Here is an 18,199-nt window from a genome sequence, read left to right on the forward strand (position 1 = left end):
GCTTCGGCGACCGCTTGCGAGCTGTAGGAAACCATTTGCCTTGGGAGCGGCTAACATGCCCGTCAGTGTTGCCGCGCTTTGACGGGAGTGACGGTCTCTCTGTGTCATGTGGATAACCGGACGTTTTCTTGGCGATTTGACATTTCTCCTACAGCCTTGTCACCGCACACCTTGGGGGCCTGGCATGCCTTTGCAGTCTTTGCCCTCGTAGCCTCGAATGATTCTACGCCGTGTCCGTGAAACTTGGAGACAACCAGTCCGGCTGTTTAACCGAAACGACTGGTAAGGGCCTGCCCTAATGTGTAACAATCTTCGTGACGTGGCCTCGATGGGCAGGCTGATGATCCCCAGAGAAGAAACAGCCATAGAAGCCCCACGTCCTGGAGACAAAAGGACGTACCGGTGAAAAAGTCAGCTACCGTTGAAATTCGATTTGGATGGTGAGTTTTGTCGGCCAACTTGAAAACCCGGGGGGGGCCATGAACGATTCCCACGCTTCGTCGGCCTCCGTTGCTGGTTGGCGCACCTCTGATACTTCAAAACCCCGAGTATTACAAGCGTGGCCATATCGAGCTTCGGCCTGTTGTGCAACGCCAAGAGATCTTCCATCGAACAGGCGCTGAATGTGGACCACGAGGCCTGCACACCAGAGTGAACCGGGACGCTCAGAACCGATCATCCGCTTGTACAGGAAAAAGAGACACTCGTTATTTGGTGTCTGCCGTCTTCACAATTTATCAATAAGCGTTACCGCGGTTTCTGGCTCTCCCAAGGGACCCAGAGACCTCACAGCGTTCCAGACAGGAAATCTGAAGATGTCTAGCTGTCGCGATTTGCCCGACAAGAGCGATAGTGGTCGTCACACACTGCAGTCACACACAAAGCCTAGCTCTCTCTTGCAAGGCAGAGTCCCACAGTGGAACCCAATTTAGTCACGTACAGTAAAGATGGTAGTAGGCCTTTGCACCGCGCCGCCACTCTGGAGCAGGGTGCTTTCCACGGATACAAAAGTTGCTGGAACACCTTTACCAACATCGAGCCATGGCCACCGAATATGGTACCTGCTTTAGGTTAGTACCCCCTGTGTCGCCCCACAACAAGATCGAAGGATAACTGTGGCCTGCAGATAATTGCCAGCTAGGCAGCGACGGGGTGAGAAGAACGAAGTGTCCGTGTAGGATTACATCTCGCTATCCAGTTCACGAGGCACGCAGGGACAGCACTCTCGCTGACAGTGCCAGCGAGGCAATCTATCTACACGGTGCCTGCCGACGCGGGAGCTCAGTTAGCGCCCCGAATAAGGCGGAGATTCTTGCGGTTATACTTGGCCACCGTCACAGACATCTCGACTGAGTTTGGTCGCTGACCTGATGCGCTTGAGCTGGACGCACTGTGGCGGAGAACTCTGCAGTGCGGTGCCTGAGATACGCATCACGCACAGCGTGCCCTAGACGAACGAGGATGACAACAGACACAGCAGTTCAGAGACCATAACAATTCATTTCTTCACTTTGAGAGTCATAGTGGTTCACTGTTGAATCAGCCCTGAGTCATCAGCGCTGAAGATGGCCGGGAAGGAGCAGTCTACTGAAAGGAGGCAGGACACGCGAGTGGAGGCGGCGGAGTCTCGGCAATGCCTTAGCGCAGAACCCCGCCCCACCGCGGGCTGACTATAGTAGGAGAAGCAGATCGGGCGGAGATGTACGATGGAATGATTGTTCGGTCGGGAGGGCGTAAAAGACAGGGCGGCTGAGGGTGGAGCAGGAGAAGAGAAGGCAGGCCGGACCGAAGGTCCATGGGTATTCCTGGGTGGTTACAGCCCCTAACCCTGAAAGTGTGCTATGATCAAAAGAACTCCGGGAGTTATCTCTTACTACTGTCTGTGCTGAGTGGCAAGCTCAAAGTCTCCCTCATTTCCATTTCAGGGTGCTTAAACCACCCGCTTAATCCGTTGAATCGAACATATCCTGTCTCCTACTGTGACATTACTGTTCACTCCCTTGTGGGGGGGCCTTCGATTTACACTCCTGTCCCACTAGTGCCGCTTTTCTACAGTCGCACCTAACCAGAGCAGCAGGAAGCGGAGCAAAGCTGCAGCTATGCGCAGAACGCGAGTAGCCTCGGCGTCGGAACACATGACAACACTTTCAGTTGAGAGAGTCTAGGAGTCCCGAGGGATTGCAGCCTGTGAGCAACGTAGCTTATCGAAAGAGTGGGGATAGGTGAATAGCTGAAAACGAGATGTGGAAAGGTGGTGACCAACACCCCAAACCTGGGGAAGAGTAACAGTCCTCACTTTTATCCTCCAGACTGGAGTCGGTGTAAGAGTCTGAGATGAACGTCGCGGCTGTGGGTTTGAAAGAGGGCGATAGCGAGGAAGGGGTGAGGACAAGCCTTGGTTCAGTGTCTTCGTAACGTACCCCCTCGGGAATGGAGGGAATGCTGGACTCAGGCAGAAGTTTTCTTTGTTTTTTTTTTGTCTCTTGGGTGAGACCTGCAGTACGGGTGTCCCTGACGCGAGTTGCGCTGTCGGCGCCAGCTCTTCACTTACTACTCTAACAGACCAAGGGAGGCTGACAGCTGCTGCCGAAGAAGGCGACGAGTCAGCAGGGCCGACTTTGATCATAGAGGGCTGATAGCCACATGAGTATCGTTCAGTATCTGAACGTCGTCACTTCTGGTTTCAGCGTTACAGTCACGCGCCGATGCCGGCCCCGGGGTGCCGGCTGCTGTGTAGTCCCTCACAATCGGCGTTTCCGCAACCCTGTAGTCCGCAGTAAAGGCGGCACAGGGGTAGAGGCGCACACATATAAAGTGAAGTAGCGGCTAAACCATCTCACCACGTGTCAGCAGGGTGAGCTGCAGGCGTGTTTCCTCTGTCCCCGGGTTGAAGACTGACCAACTGTGTCGATACCGGAAGCAGTTTACACCACAAGCCAGTCTCGGGTACCCTAGTTCGTGACCTACAAGCCAGCCTGTCCGCCAGCACCAGCAGGCTGAGTAGACGCGTAGAACAGACAGAGAGACATGGCCGCCCTTGTTCGTACGTTTCTGCATGCTCATACCTGCATGCACAAGTTGGATCGACAGGCCCGGTGCATGCAATCGGGAAGGGCTGCTTGCTGTCACAAAATGACTGCACTCGGCCACAGCAGCTTCCTCTGTGAAAGATTGCTCCGGCACCTCAGTAGCTTATTTCTAAGAGGTACCGTCACGCCAGAGGGTCGGCACGTGATCTGTACTCCCCGAGCCATCGACATGCCTTCTATAGGAATGGACCCAGGCGCATGCGCTGCCTCGAGTCCAGCTACAGACTATCCACACGCAGCTGGCTGGCTAGTTCCTTCCTTCCGAATACTCGAGACCACGTCGGGATGTTGGTCGCAGCTTCGTCCATGTGGAGACCTCCGGGCCTGTGGCCGGTCTTCTCCGAGCAGCGGTTCTGCCGAGCCCGCGACATTCACTGGCGAACGGGGCACGGAGAACCGGATGTCGCAGAAACGAAGGCCTTCTGGTAGTGGCAGGACCCAACAGCGGGTGTGCACTTGTGCCCCGGAACTTTGTTACTCCAGCCAGAGCGAACCAATGGCGCGCGGCTCATCTGCTTGGGACTTTACGGTCCCGGTGGAAGAGCTGCGCTGGCACGTGCCTCATAAGCGAGCCTCCTTGGGACGTAGACGTCTGGACACTGCGGCTGATGCGTCCGCAGGCGGTGCCAGCAAAGCAACGTTGTCGGGTCTTAAGGATGTCCAGACTTCCCGCCTGCCCTCACGTCTTACGACACTCCACGCCGCGACACTTTGCCCTGATATACTACCGAAATCGCCATGGGCGCGTAAGGTCGTTCACAAAGAAATGCAAGGAATCTGGGAAGCCAGAATGGCGAGGTGCTGCTATGACGGACGTAGGGAGGTAATGGCGAATCTTATGGAACTTCTTAGAAACTTTCTCTCCGCAAGATTCGCCCTCGCCCTTCGCGATCATATGGACCAGCACTCCAATAGTAAACGCCGAAGCTGGTCTTCAGCGCCGAGTTCGGGCTATTGTACTCCGACATTTGGTGCCGGTCCGCGTGAGGTCATCCAGGGAGTTGCGATTGAAGGCGGCCCAGGTGAGGTGGCCACTTCGAGCGGATGGTCTCGCACGTGTCAGTTAGGTTCTCGTTGCGAGGCGCCTGTTTGTGTCATTGTGTTTCTTATAAATTGTGAGAATTGATACATCTCTTCGCGTCTCTAGACTCCTTCTTCAACAGACGTGTGTGGTTTTTTCTTTCATGGGCCGTGGTGATTCGGTTTCTCGCGCGCGCCTACTGGGTACTAGCCGAGATAGAACGGCTGTAAGCTCTTCTGCAGGACGTCGAGGTGGCGGTGGTCTTAGATCGATATGAGTATAGTGGACTGTTGACACAAGCGATTCTCCGTCCTCCCTCGTCTGGCAGACAACTGCATGAAGACGGCGGGCTGATGTAAAGCCACTTTCCCAAGTGATGTGCCGGCAGATCTAGACTGCGTTCTGCACATGCCTCGGGGAACTTGCTCACTATCAAACACAGCATTCTCTCTTTTCTGTTTGTTTGCACGTGCGAGGGCTGTCGCGTTCCGTGTAAATGTCTGCGCACGCAACTCCTGTTTCTGCCAACTGTTGATGGGTGATCTTTGGGGCGTCTACGGCTGAAGGTGGTGCTTTGCAGGGAAACTCAGATATGCGAATACACCCAAGCAGTACTGTCTTTGGACTGTTCGACTGCTGCTCTCAGGCACAGGAAAACGTCACTTATGTCGCGCGTTAGCGGCGCATGCTCCATGGATCCGGCGCTCGCGGTTGTTCTCATTATCGTCACCTAGCAAGCCATCATCTACGCGCAGTCCAAGTAGAGACGTCGCACGAATGCAGACATGCCCCGCCCTCAATTTCGCGAGCGATGCGGGTACCACTTCGCCCATAGAGGGCCTTTACGAAGTTGACCTGGAAGGTTGTCTCACTGGGAAACATTCTATCATTTCATCGGCACCGCAGCTTTCTCTCACTATTGGTGCACTAGGTGGCTATGCTTACAAAAGGGAGACAAGAATGAAGCCGACATATAGCTTAGATCGACGGAAGAGACCGTCGCTTTCCGCCCGTCTGGAAGATCTACGTTGCTTCGGAGGAAGAGGAAGCAATTCATCACAGCAGTCGCTGGAGGATACCCTCATTCAGGTTACAAAAGAAGCAAGGACAAGAAAGTCACTCTTTCGGCTTTGGCTTTTACAGACATCTCAGACATCTCGTGGTGATCGAGGCAAAGAGAGACTCAGGCTCCGTTTGGTTCGTAAAGCTCTTCAGGAGTCTTCCCCGGGGCGTCGCGGGACAGACGCTGACGCTGTGTGCACAGCTTCCGGCAAAGCTGATGGTTCTCGTGTCATTCAGGTTTGTGTGAATGAAGGGAACAAGACCGACCCGAGGTGGAGTAGTGATGGTGATGATGGGGACTCAGGAATGAGATCAGCAGGGAAAAAAAACTTCTCTCAGGTTAAGAGTGTCGGACAAACTGGAAGTTCCCCCTTCCCTGGTGCAGTCGGAGAGAATGAGGCTGCACGGCTCTGGGATGTAGCAACCGCGGGCGGATGTAGCTTTCTCCTTCTTCGTCACGCTGATGCTCTCCGGGTCGCGTCGTCAACGACACATGGGGCTTCGAGCGGCAGAGGTCTCTCCCGATCTGCAGGTACGGCTGCAGGTCCTCCTGTAAACACAAGTCTTCTGATCACTGAAATGCTATGTAGGTTTGCTTCCATCTGGAAGTCCGAGCAGCTTCCTATCTTTCTCTTAGCGCCTCTCAACACAGCCGATGTATCACATTGGAGACCACGGAAACCTGTCGCTCGTGGACTAAGGAAAGGAGAACGAGGAATGGTAACATGTACGTCAGTGGCGCTTCATGATCTTCTTCCCGTTGATTTGCTGGGACCAGGCTTCATACAGCGACGCTTGTTTTTCCCCCCGGCTCTTACCGACGAAGAAAGGAAGAAAATTCTTTGCGTTCATATCACCCGGGCTCTCTCTTTTCTCGATCGTGGACCCCATGCTGATGTCAGGCGTGGTTTGCTGGGCAGCGTCGGACAANNGCCCAGCAAACCACGCACGACGGCGATTCTGAAGTTTCCAGCGGTCAGCAGGGGCTTGAGTCAAGCGGAGGCCCGCAACACGAACAGAAGCGGCTGGTGGGCTCAACGCGCCCCGCTGAAGAAAAACAACTCAACGACGAGCGAGCTGCGGCCCTAGAAATTGCCAGGTGCGCGTTTTTTGCCTTTAGGGGTAGACGCTCCTCCATTCAGATCTTCCAGACTAGCTTATCGACGCCTGGGAGGAGTGTATTAGGCTCCCGGGGTGGAAGCCTAACGAGTCCTTCCTTCTGCTGATTGACTCTGTATGGCGAAAGAGTCCATCTTGTGTATGGAATGATGGAGAAAGCCGCAGGGCAAGCGGCGTCCGAACAGCTTCCTGGGTTTATCTAGAGCAGCTTAGTGCTTTGCGACTATCTAACAGCCCTGCAAAGCCGTTGATAGTCTATCTCAGAGGTACAGTCTTGAGATGGCTGTAGACTGCGTTCTGAGACACAGATAGTGACCCGGAAGGTTACCTGCAGTGTTTACAGTCGCGAGGGGAAGCGGCTTGACTGACGGTGCTATCTTTCATGTCTAAGTACGAGGGAGTGATGTCTTCGGTCAGTTCTTCCCAGGTAAACAACGTTTGCGCAGATGGTTGGTGCTGAGGGAGGTCTGTTTTTTCCAGCGTCAGAATTGTGACGTGCCAGGACAAAGAGAACAAAAGCTTTCTTGTTTCCTCAGCGTGTTTTTTGCATTCTTTGCCTTTCTCTGCAGCGTTGTAGCCCACTGGACACCAGGCTTTCAGCCAGTAGATTTAGTGGCCCTTGTACGAGCCGCTGCCCAGCACTCTCTACGAAGACGCCTACTTCGCGATCGCATAGGTTCGCCACCTTCCAAGAGCAAAGAGGAGGCAGCTTCTACATCAAGAGGTATTCTCTGGGATTCTCTAACGCGGGAAGGAACTTCGGCTGTCCAGACTGCACGTCACCTTCCATTAATTACCGTAGACGATTTTCGCTCTGCCTTCCTACAAGTGGAGAGACGATCAACAGAGCCTTCAGGATTCGACGTGCAGGTCTACCCTTTTGTTCCAGACTGGGAGTACGATCCTGAAGAGTTCATGAACCCTGTCTCCAAGGGGAATCTGTGCCTTCATCGAGTTGTGCCTCTCGCACCTTCGACCGCCGAAGCTTTCTCGCTTTCTCCATTGAGCTCGGACAGAAACCAAGACGGTGCTGCAGATCATAGCACAATCTCCACAATCTCCAACACAACTGATGCGCCTCTTCAAGTCTGTTTCCCATGTGACGACATCACCAGAAGACCGGGTCAGGCTGATGGCCGGGGTGGCTCGGATATCTTGTTAAGAGGGTCTCGGAGCGAACAACCAGTGGAAGGATACACCACTCACACTCATCCAACTGCCAGCTTGATGCAGATAGACGAGGAGGGGACAAGGCAGCTGAGTGTATCAGCACCAGCTGGTGTCTCTAAGACAGAGAGAAGTGACGACAAACTCTGTATGGTGCGAGGCTTTCAAGGAGTTATAGGGGAGGATGACTTGTTACATCGATTGAAACGTGAAATCCTGCAACCAGCTCGTAGAGCCAGGTGCAGACAGACAGGTGACCCCCATTCCCCTTCTGTCAACGACGTTGCGCCTGCCGGAGTCCTTATCACCGGGGAACCGGGCACTGGTAAGTCAAGAAGTGAAGGCAACTTTCATATGAGCGGTTGTCGTGGTTCAGCACGTTTCCTTCCCTTGCTGGGAATCGAGTCTCAGATGTCTTTTGTCCGTGTAGAAGCAAAGGCACAAAGGTGCCGGCTGTTGTTCCACTCTGCGGGCCGACCTCCACGCTTGAGGCGCTTCTCAAGAAGGCTCTTTCCTCGTGCAATCATCAGGTTCTTTTGACCCCCTTAGTGAAGCCTCCCACTCCCGTCCTTCCTTGAATGCCTCAGGAGACCCTGCTTTTGCGGGTCGTGTATTGTGAGTTCACTGAGAACGCAGTGATGCCGCCTTCGACAGTCTGTGACCTTATACAAGAGTCTGCTAGATACGTGGCTGCAGCTGCATCCGATCATTGTGAGCGGTCAAGGCGTGATGTTTGTGGCCTGTGCTTCTCAGGGCACCGCTGTAGTCCTGTCATAGCTTGACACTTTGTAGAACGATTCACCTAGAAATCATCAGCAAATCCTATTCGCATTTTATCCGTACTTGTGGACGTTCAGGGAAGACGCTGCTAGCCGTTGCTTTGGCACACGAGCTTCAGTCGAGCCTACTTGTCGTTTCCCCGGCCGGCTTGCTCCGTCCGTCTTTAGGCTCTGCAGGCAAGCAGCTCATGCATATATTTGAGATTGCTGAAAAGGCATCCCCGTGTGTTGTTCTTATGGAAGATCTCGGCTCGATTGCGCCCGGGAGAAAGTCTGAGACTGGCTACCCTCCTGAAAGCCGGAGCGACAGAGGCGCGGACAACCTACAGAATTCTAGAGCCTCGGGAGCGGAAAGTCCTGGTTCGAACAGAAAAACCGGCATCAGCGGCGCTTGCGGGGGCCGCTTGGTACATACGCTATTGCTTGCACTCGATTTGTTGCAGAAGCAAAGACAGTTTGGAAGTTTAATTTCTTCCCCGGAAAGAAGTGCTAGAGGAGTACTTATCGTTGCCACTGCGAGGTCGGAGACCGACATAGACCCACGACTGCTTACGGTGAGTGAGACATCCCGTTCTTCAAACAGCGTAAGAGCAGGAAGCGCGGTCTCGACGGAAGCCTTCGTGTGAATCTCCTGGTCTCTCAGAGTGCAAGCGGCTTTAGTTCTGCGGTGTCCGGGCGGCGCCGTAGCACAGTCACGGGTGACGGTGTAATGAGCCTCAAAGTAATCGGGATAATGCAGCACAGATTTTATAGCAAACTGGGCTTATCGACTATCGGCAGCCCTCCTCACCACGGGTCCTAGGGACATACTCTGGCCGGTGTACCTTGTTCCTGTCTGTCGGACTTACGGGAACAGTCGCTTCAGAGGAATCACACGAGAAAACTCGCCGTCTCGATCCCTGTTGGAAGAGGTGTAGGCAGGAGGAGTAGAGGGACTTGCCGGGGGTCTCCTGCCGTCTTATACGGCCCTACCAAGCAGCCTGATGGCGAGAAGACAGGACCGCACAGTCTACGTGTCGGAAGCAGCCCGTGCTTGCCTTTTTGTTTCGTTACGAGAAAGGCGCTTAGGGGAAAGCAGCAAAAGAATGCAGACTGTTGCAGACAGCACGGCAAATAGCCGAGCAGACAGGAAGGCGGACAATCTGCCGTTGACTTTGGCAGCTGACTGAAGTGAACCGTTGCCAGCGGACAATCGGCGCTGCTTCAGCAAGCCGATGGCCTTGACCGAGGTTACCTCTTTTTTTCCTCCTGGGGGGCGCTGGACTCAGGGCGCAAGTCATTTTGCGTCCGAGGGTCTTTCTGTCTAATATCATGATTCTTTCTTCCGTGACTTTTCTGCTGCAGCACTACCGTCTTACCCTCCGGTATGAGATGAAGTCGCCAGACAGGTGGAGTCATTCAGAGAGCGCAAGACTCCTCAGTATGTACCTGAGAGGTCGATGTCTTCCTGAGCTGCTCCGGAGCGGCGCTCTAACCAGCCTTGTCCAGTGTATTACTCGAGTAGCATCAGGCATTGAAGGTCAAGGTCATCAGGAATGTTTGGAAGGACAGCAGCTTGCTGGATCGTCACCTCGCGGTTCGCGTACCGAATGGACGATCCCTTTCACGCCGTCTTCTTGCTCGAAAAGGCAGGAGAACGTACACGAGGCTCGGACGTCTAGCTGTGGGCGGTCCTTCCCGCCGTCCTTCTGGGTTGTTCTCTGTCAAGAAGCAGCTGTGTGCGCGGTCGAGCGCTGCGCGAGGTCACGTAGGAACATCACGATCCAGGAACCTGTCGAGAGGGGAGTCACACTGTTTGACAAAAAAGAGGTTGCTGGTCAAAGAGAGAGCTCTTGCCCTGAGCGACTGCTGAAATCACATTACGACAGTCCGTTTTCTCCACCAGTCTCAGGAGAGGGCAAGTCATTGCCAGAGCTGAAACTAGCGCGTGTGTCTCCGAAGCTAGACACAGGTGTGTGGTTGGACACACATGACCTTTTGACAGCGGCACAGAGGATCGTGCAGAACCGATAATGGTTCTCCGGCTTCATGGGGTTACAAAAATCTCGTCTTGACCTAAATACTCAGTACGCGTCACCATGTGGGGTTGATTACCCCATCTTTTCCCCATATAAATCAGCGGAGTATAAAAGGAGGCGCTGAGAAGGGGCACTGGTCAACTGGAGGTTCAAATATTGTTGCTCACATTGGAGAGTGTAAACTGCTCTTTCCATATCTTCTTGCTTTTCCCTTTGTTCTGACGAAGGCCGCTCGCTTGTTCAGACTGACCGCGGGTGCTACACATTGTCTTTGTGTAAGAGGAGCCTTTGTTCGTTGATGAACACGGCGTGCTGATGATCTGTGAATTGTAGCGTCGCGGAGCTGGATGATAGCTAGCTAGCGGAGTAAGGGGCGCGTCGGAAGAAGTGTTGTCCACCCCGGATGGAGGATGTCCGGCTTCTGAGAGCCGCATGCGAGAGTACAGTGTCAAGCAGAGCTGATGATAGAGGAGCCCCGGGACGACTAGGCTCTCAGCTGGAGGTTAACAGGTGCGTGGATGGATGAGTGTCGTTCACGCAAGCGAGTATGACCAGAAACCGGGGACGGTGGCGTGCGAGTGCAACAGGATGAACTGAGCAATTTGGGACTATGGTATGTATGCGTAGGACCATTTCTCCCAGATGTGTCTTTGTATATGGGAAGACGGAGGCAAGCTGGCACCCTTTCTTGCTTGCAGGAGTACCCAGTTGCTTGTGCTGCCTTGAATCCGGGAAGCTGGTGGACATGGGACAGGCTGTAGGGCGAGTGGCCCATCAAATTTCCAAAGGATGTTGACTTTCATTGGCGCATGTGCCAAGCCTGAAGTCGGTGACGCAACTTGCTTCGCAGGTGCTTCTGATTTGGTAGCCTGCACTTCTTTACCGTCTCACAAGTTTCTGTAGCTCAGTTCCCCGACTCCGGATATTCGGAACTGACGCAATCAAGTTTACGCAACCGCTAGGACTGATACGTGTAACGGAGTCGCCTGTCGTCCAGCTTTGTGTCCCCCAGGATATGCTTCATCCAACTTCTGGTCGGACTGATGTTTGCGCAGCTGGGCTGTCGCGAGTGTGGGTGTATGCAGAAGCCGGCAGCACTGCAGCGCTGCTTCGCGGATCGGAGGCGGAGAATAACTGGGTCAGATCTCCGATCATCTATCGGCACCCGAGTGTCGCGTCCGCCTTCCCTGGATGTCCGAGAAAACGCAGTACGAGTGGCCTGCGGCAACAATACCCAGCAAACACAGGCGGCATGAAGACACTATGTTCACTCGCAGCCACATCGAAGCGCAACTCGTCGGCGAACAGAAGACCTACATTCCGCAGTAGCGAGGAGGCGGGTATCTGAAGGGACGTGGCACTGGAACCGACAGTTCAGTTGTAATGCGGTCACTCGCACCACATACTCCAAGGGCTCATCCAATTCCGTATTATCCGACATGCGGCACGGGAACGCGCGCCAAAACCTCATGCAACAAGTTTGCGGCCACACTTCACGCGTGATACCTGTCTCCGCCGCTCAGAGACGTGCCCACTCGCACACAGGAGACAGGGCTCCTGGTGGCATGGGAAAGTGAATCTGAGGATTCGCTCAGGAGAACATAGAATGCGAGCGGGTAGTGAGAGTGTCGCTTCGCCCATTAGTAGACAGCAGTACAAGAGCAAACCGAATGAGTAACCAACCGCATGCGTAGCTTCGTGTCGAGTGTTTCCGTTGTTAAAGGCCGGAGTGGCCCGTGTTACGGAGAAGGCGGTCAATGGTGTGTAGCCGTGGTTTGATTCGATGGGATTTCAGTGGAAAGTGGCTATCGGAGCGACTGAATTGTGCGCGACCCCAGCTGCCTGAGAACAACATTGGTCAAGTAGTGGGAGTCGCCGGTCAAAAAACAAGCGGGGAAACCGTACCGGCGTACGGGTGCCCGTCTCGCTTCATAGCCATTTTAACGTTTCGCTAGCGGCACGGGAATGGAGAGATGGTTGCCAGTGACGAATCATGACAAGGAGGTGGGAGAGACGCCGGGAAACCACACCAGCAAACGGACATTCTCACACCTCAAGGTCCACGATTCTGAAGAGTGTGCGAGTGCTGGCGAGGACGCAGCAGTCTCAGGCTAGAGAGACTGTCATACTGCTGGCTTGCCCTGGGGCAGTCGGCTTGCGTGGCACGTTGTGCTACCGACGAGCTGCTCCAGTGTGTTAAGGGGCGCTGGCTCTACCATTGTGAACCGAGGTGCGGTACGATTCGTTCAACAGCTGGGCTGGCGAGCCTCCGGCAGTGGAAGGAGAAACATAACTGTCGCTCCGAGACTAGGCTCGCCGGGCCGTCAAAAATGCAAGAACTCTTTTGTCTTCACCGTTACTTCGTATGACTTGCACTTTGCACTTGCTCTTTCGAACACGCAGCTGGCCGTTCTCGGTGCGCCAAACACTGTGAGCAGCGGGAACCCTCCTTGAATCACACCAGTCGGATCACTTCTCAGTGGTGAATCGGCCTGAGAGTTGGGGGCGATGGCCCGTGCTTCAGGTTGACTATGAACCGATTCTGATCCGTGACAACTGAACGCCTGTTGTGGGTGAATCGGTTCTTGTTTCTTGTTGCGTTGCAATCATGTTAGTATACCCTGTGTTGATCTAGATATATGGAGTGCAGCTCCAACAGCCGACCATATGCGGGGTTCCAATATCCGAGGGCCGACTCAGCACAGGGTGCCGTATACTCCCGTACTGATAGATATGTTGTCGTAGTTACATATCCCCTAGTCCTGCACTTTACTACTCATTGTAACTCAAAGTAAAGATCGGAGTTCTATCCGCGGGCAAGAACATTATCAGGAGTGAGAAGCGCCAGGCCACCAAGAGCCGTCGATGAACCAGACCCCAGACGACGACCCAGCGGCGGCCATGGCGCCCGGTTTTGCAGTTCGACGACAGTAACAAACGGCCCAGCCCAGAATCTGCGATGACGGGTACGCTCCCACATGAGAGGACTCGGCTGGAGGTGTTAAGGCACACCACTCGATTCTCTGGATGTGGTGACTCCAGGACTTGTCTGTGACTGGCTGCGCTGTACGGTGGGGCTACTCGGTAGTATACACGTGCGACTGGTCCTTTGGAAGGGTACAGAATCTTCAGATGATCGGCAACATGTGAGGGCGCGCCCACGCACGCTCATCGGTAAAGCGTCCCTGCACGCTGTAGTGGGCTCGCTGCTGTGCCAGTGGACTGCATCAACTTTGTCGCTTGAAACGCGTCCGTGTGATGCAGAAGATGCCGCGTGTGGACAGGCAAGGTTCAGTGCAGTCTTGGCATGCCACGAAAGAGCCCATAGACAAAGAACTTGGCCCCACGTTCTTCAACAAGCCTCCAAGCAGTCTGCTCGCGACGCCTGGCAGTAGGTAATCTTCTTATGCCAAGCAAGCTGTCAGAGGGCCTCTTTCCGCGTGGGCAACCGGGGTCGCCCGAAAGACCGATGACGTGCCGGGAGCATGCATGCATGCTTTCCTCAGATAACGACAGAACTTCGTGGTCCATCGTATCCGGCTGTCCCTTCGACCACCCGCAAGAAATGGGGGACGAGCGCAGCGTTGATCCACTAGTTTCCGGTCCTTGGGTCATTCGAAGGTCGTCTTCCTCGGCCTTATCCGTGGCCTCTTTATTCCAAGCCCTGGTGTGGCGCATGTTTCCATTGCCCGTCCAGACCTGCCCGGTAGTGTTGGACGGCAGGCTCATCGCGTGTATTCATGGTTGATGGTGTGAGATATGCCAGGCCAGGCTTCCGAAGTATCTCTAGCCCTTCAGTATTGGTGACGGTGTGGACCTCTTGGCAGGTTTGTTCTGTATCGTTCCCCACTGAGAACAAAGACCGTCATCAACCGTTGCGTCGGGGGACCTGCAGTCGGTTCGGTGGCCTTCTTTTTTCCTGTTCTGCGTGCGCGAGCCCCTGGATGGAGGCAGACACCTCCTGTATCTTGATTGCCGAGACAGATTTCTGCTTGCTTCGGCCCGCCGACCCAGATTCTATTGTATCGCTTCTCCCGGGGTCTCCCTCCAGGACACCTCAGTGCACACTATGGCCCGCATGACATAGTTCAATCTGCACGTTGTCGCACACTCCCTACGCACCCTTCCAGCAGCTCAGTCTCTTGTGTGAGGCATGGGCTGTAAGCATCCGAATATAAAGATGAAGTGGCTGGTTCATACGTCCATACGAGGAGCTCTACATACGCGGTCAGTAGAAGAGGTTACCCTCTTTTAGTCCGCCTGATAGGGGCACCTCATGCGTCTCTATTGATTTCCAGTGTGCCACACCAGTAGCAATTTTTGAGCTGCCTCTGCGACAGCGTTAAAGGAACTCGATCTTTTTCGCGCGGCCACTGTCCATAGTGACCATGGAGAGCTGTTACGTTTCCATCCCAGGAAACACCCCGGCCTCTCCGACAGCGCGGAGTGGAGTGCCGCGTTCGTCAGGTAACCGACACACAGAGAACACTCTGTCGGTTTCATCAAATCGAGCAGACGAGCCGTGGTCTGCACCGAGCCGACGTGAGGAGTTCGCTGGAAGTGATCCGAGGGCATCATTTGCTTCCGTGGGGTCATCTTCAAGCATTGTCCGATCTCATTATTCTTACTTCGCGAGCTCCCCACGACGCATGTCTCTTCCCGAGCCGAGTAGGGGAAGTAGAGCAAGAAAGGAGGCCCTCCTGGGCCCGTCTACCTCCCCGATTCCCCGCGGAGCTGCATCGACTCCAGGTACAGGGGGGTCTTCGGAAAGTAGTACGGACTGGGGTGTAGCTTCGGCTGCCAACTGGGCGGGTGTCGTCCCGTCATCGGCCGGTCCAACGTCGGGGGAAAGCGATGCGCGAGAAGTCGTTGGAGCTGAGCGCAGTACTTTGTTACAGCGTCTTAGCTGCTCGGTGGTGTCTCTGCTACTTCAGACCCATGTCATTTTCATGGGAATTCTCATTGCTGTGTTGGACAATATGCCTTACGCAACCTTACTCTTTCCTGCGACACATGCCCATTTAGTTCCAATAGCCACGTCAGGAGTTCTCGTCACAGTTTTTGTTTCTCAGATTGTACTCGGTCTCTTTTCGGCTTTTCCTTTTGCTGTAGGGGCTTTCACAGTTGAGAATGTGCCTTTCCTGCGTTCAATCAGTTTGGCTGTCATTCGTAATGCGGCTGAAAAAGGACAGGGGGATGAGTGGGTATTGAGCACCTCTATGGCATGCTGGATCCTTGCATCCTTACTCACTGCACTGACATTCTATGCTCTTGGAGCTATGAAGCTGGGCCGTGTAGCGGACTTCATACCTCACACGGTGCTTCTCGGGTGTATTGGAGGAATGGGCTTGTTCATTTTGACTGCCGCCATAGGCATTGCTGCCGACTGTGAATGGCAGTGGAACCTTGAAACGGTAGAACAAATTTTCTCATCCCGGTCTGTCTATAAGGTGGCTCTTACGTTATTTGTCGAGGTCATCTTGATTGTTGCAGAGGTTAAATACTCAAGTCCAACATTCACTCCCTGTTTTCTTCTGGCCCTCCCTGTTGTTTTTTACGTTGTCTTCTTTTTGTTTGGGATCTCCGTCGAGAGAGCGAGGGAAACAGGGTGGGTTTTCGACGGTGTGCCGACACCATCAGTAGAGGAAACGGAACTCGCAAGCGTATCGACATCCACGACAGCCGTGTCCCTCTCTCCTGCTGGTGCCATTGATATGCCCGGCGCAGTCTCGACAACACCTTTCAAGCCGAGCATCCAGCTCGCAACGTTGCCTGTTTCAGAAAAGTCCACAGATTGGTCTCCACTCATCTCGCGAGTCATGAACGATACCTCGGTACATCTGCCGGAGAGCTCAGGCAAGGGCTATGAGACCTCACAAGGAACACAACAAGGCGGTTTCTTTGGACCTATCAACATTTACGAGTCGTTTTCATTCGCGTGTATCGACTGGCGATGCGTCTTTTCCCAGTCTCTTTCAATGCTCGCCATCGTCGTCTTCTCTGTCCTCCACGCACCAATCAATGTCCCGTCGTTATCCTTGACAACTAGCGTCCCGTCGTCGCTCGATTACGAGCTGAAAGTCCACGGACTGGCAAACGTGGCGACTGCCTTAGCAGGAGGGCTGCAGTGCTATATGACCTACTCGACGTCCACCTTGTTATGGAAGTGCGGAATCCACGATCATCTCGCGTCTCTCCTTGTCGGGGTGGGCACCGCAGCCCTTGTTATCTTTATCCATCCTATGGTGATTTTGACGTATTTCCCCAGGCCTGCAGCGGCTGTATTCATGCTGCACGTCGGGGTGGTTTTGGTTAACGACGGACTCATCGCGAGCTGGAGCATTGTAACCTTAGCGGAATATGTTATCATTGTCGTGACAGCTGTTTTCATGCAAGCTGCGTTCACAGATGGTCTCCTTGTCGGACTCCTTCTTTCTGCCATTCTGAAGGTGTGCCGGGCCGGAGTCGCGAGAGCCAGAAGGACCTCGCACACGTAAACAGTGGTATGCTTGTCCGGGCAGCACCTGCTGTATTTCGATTGGGCGGGAGGTGAACAAAATGCTGGTCACAGCATAGCAGGAGATGTGAACTTCTGTTGTCAGTCTGCAAGTATTTATGTGTCCAGCACCCCCCAAAACAAGGGTGGCGAGAGGCATGGTGGCCGTCCTGAGTGCGGCCGCTTATGACCACGGGCGTACGCTCCTTTCAGCACGTCCGTGCTTTCTAGAGAACTCCACAGGTCACGCTGTGTCTCTCTCGGGCAGAGGGTGTCCCCGTGCACGCCAGTGTTCATAGTTTTAGCTCGGGGGCCCTTCTCGCGCAGCTGAGCTCCTCAAAACAGACGGGGGGCCCAAGCGTTATCCATCACTACATGTGAGTAATGCAGCGGGTGAAGTCCATATGCTCCTTTTAGTAGAATTAACGTGGCCCCTATTTCCTAGGACACTTGTTTCATGGGGCTGTGGGCAATACCGGTGCCCCGAGCGGACGGTCTCCCCAGTCTGAAAGAAGTGAAGCTTTTCGAACAATTTTAAGAGTAGTCTTCTTGATGCCCAAGCGGAGTATGTTTTTGACTTCCTATTTTTCTAGCAACTGTTGCTGAGTGTGCGTGGACCGATTCTTGACCTGTATTGGTCGTGTTCGTTCCAGTGTCTCCCTGCACTCTGATGCTGGTGTATGGCATCGTGGCCTTCCTGTCCATTCAGACTATCGTCTTTTGGAATAAAAGCTATTCACTTGTGTTAGGTGTTCTACAGGGCGCTTTTGGTTGGATCGAATTATCCCATCCAGACAATTCAATACCAGTAAATCGTTTTGCAGCTCCGCTACATGTAGTCCCCGAGTACTGCCAGTGGGACTGTCGGCAGGCTGGTGCAAGTGCAGCTGCTCTGAAGCACGCCGCTGATTAACAGTCACCGTAGACAGAAGCGCAGTTTAGGCGAGACGCTGAATGGCCGTGTCCGGCTTCCAATGCCGAGGAATGAGAAGAACGCAGGTGGAGCGGTGAGAAGCACACATCGGATTGCCCATGTACGGTGTCAAGCGGCGCGATTTGAAGTACCGCGCTCGCAGGCATCCCTCCTAGTACTCTAGCGCGAAGTCAGCTACGGCCATGCGCCGTAAACCTCTTTACACGATCCCAACACGTTCGCCTGCTTAGGCTAATGAAAGAGGTCGAACGCTCCCTAGTGTTGGATCATCGGGAAAGATGTGCGAAAGGTAGTGGCGTGTAGGCCTGCCAGCCCCCATGCGGTTATTTCTCTGCGTTCGCGACTACCTCTCATCTGCCCTTCCGAGACGAGAAGTGCGTCCTGGAGAAGCCGGGGGTCTCGGAGTTTTCGCGAGGCCTCAGGACCTCTCCGAAGCGGAGTCGGCCAGAGCATTGCTTCACACTTTTCGGGTGAGCGGTGCCAAACGAGGCTTCTTGAAGTTTTTCATAGACTA

General features: G+C 54.1%; 2 protein-coding genes across 2 annotated transcripts; both read left to right on the top strand.

The window, feature by feature from the left end:
* The first annotated feature begins 3,151 nt into the window (after positions 1-3,151).
* On the top strand, positions 3,152-11,939 carry CSUI_005153 (aaa family protein). Its single transcript, XM_068065332.1, has 7 exons — positions 3,152-4,111; positions 4,757-5,892; positions 6,075-6,271; positions 6,861-7,783; positions 8,316-8,791; positions 9,582-10,765; positions 11,341-11,939. Exons 1-6 carry the CDS (start codon positions 3,259-3,261, stop codon positions 10,248-10,250), a joined length of 4,254 nt encoding a protein of 1,417 aa, XP_067922690.1. The 5' UTR covers positions 3,152-3,258; the 3' UTR covers positions 10,251-10,765; positions 11,341-11,939.
* A 1,246-nt stretch (positions 11,940-13,185) lies between these two features.
* CSUI_005154 (inorganic anion sulfate permease family protein) lies at positions 13,186-17,545 on the top strand. The gene is made up of 2 exons (XM_068065333.1): positions 13,186-13,221; positions 13,762-17,545. The coding sequence occupies exon 2, from the start codon at positions 14,644-14,646 to the stop codon at positions 16,750-16,752; it is 2,109 nt and encodes a 702-aa protein (XP_067922691.1). The 5' UTR covers positions 13,186-13,221; positions 13,762-14,643; the 3' UTR covers positions 16,753-17,545.
* Positions 17,546-18,199: the final 654 nt, after the last annotated feature.

The sequence above is a fragment of the Cystoisospora suis genome (assembly GCF_002600585.1).
Source record: "Cystoisospora suis strain Wien I chromosome Unknown contig_2481, whole genome shotgun sequence".
Lineage (NCBI taxonomy): Eukaryota > Apicomplexa > Conoidasida > Eucoccidiorida > Sarcocystidae > Cystoisospora > Cystoisospora suis.

Bases quoted from the DNA above. Each gene is read 5' to 3' on its own strand.
- CSUI_005154 (XM_068065333.1), top strand. From the start codon at position 14,644: ATGGAGAGCTGTTACGTTTCCATCCCAGGAAACACCCCGGCCTCTCCG.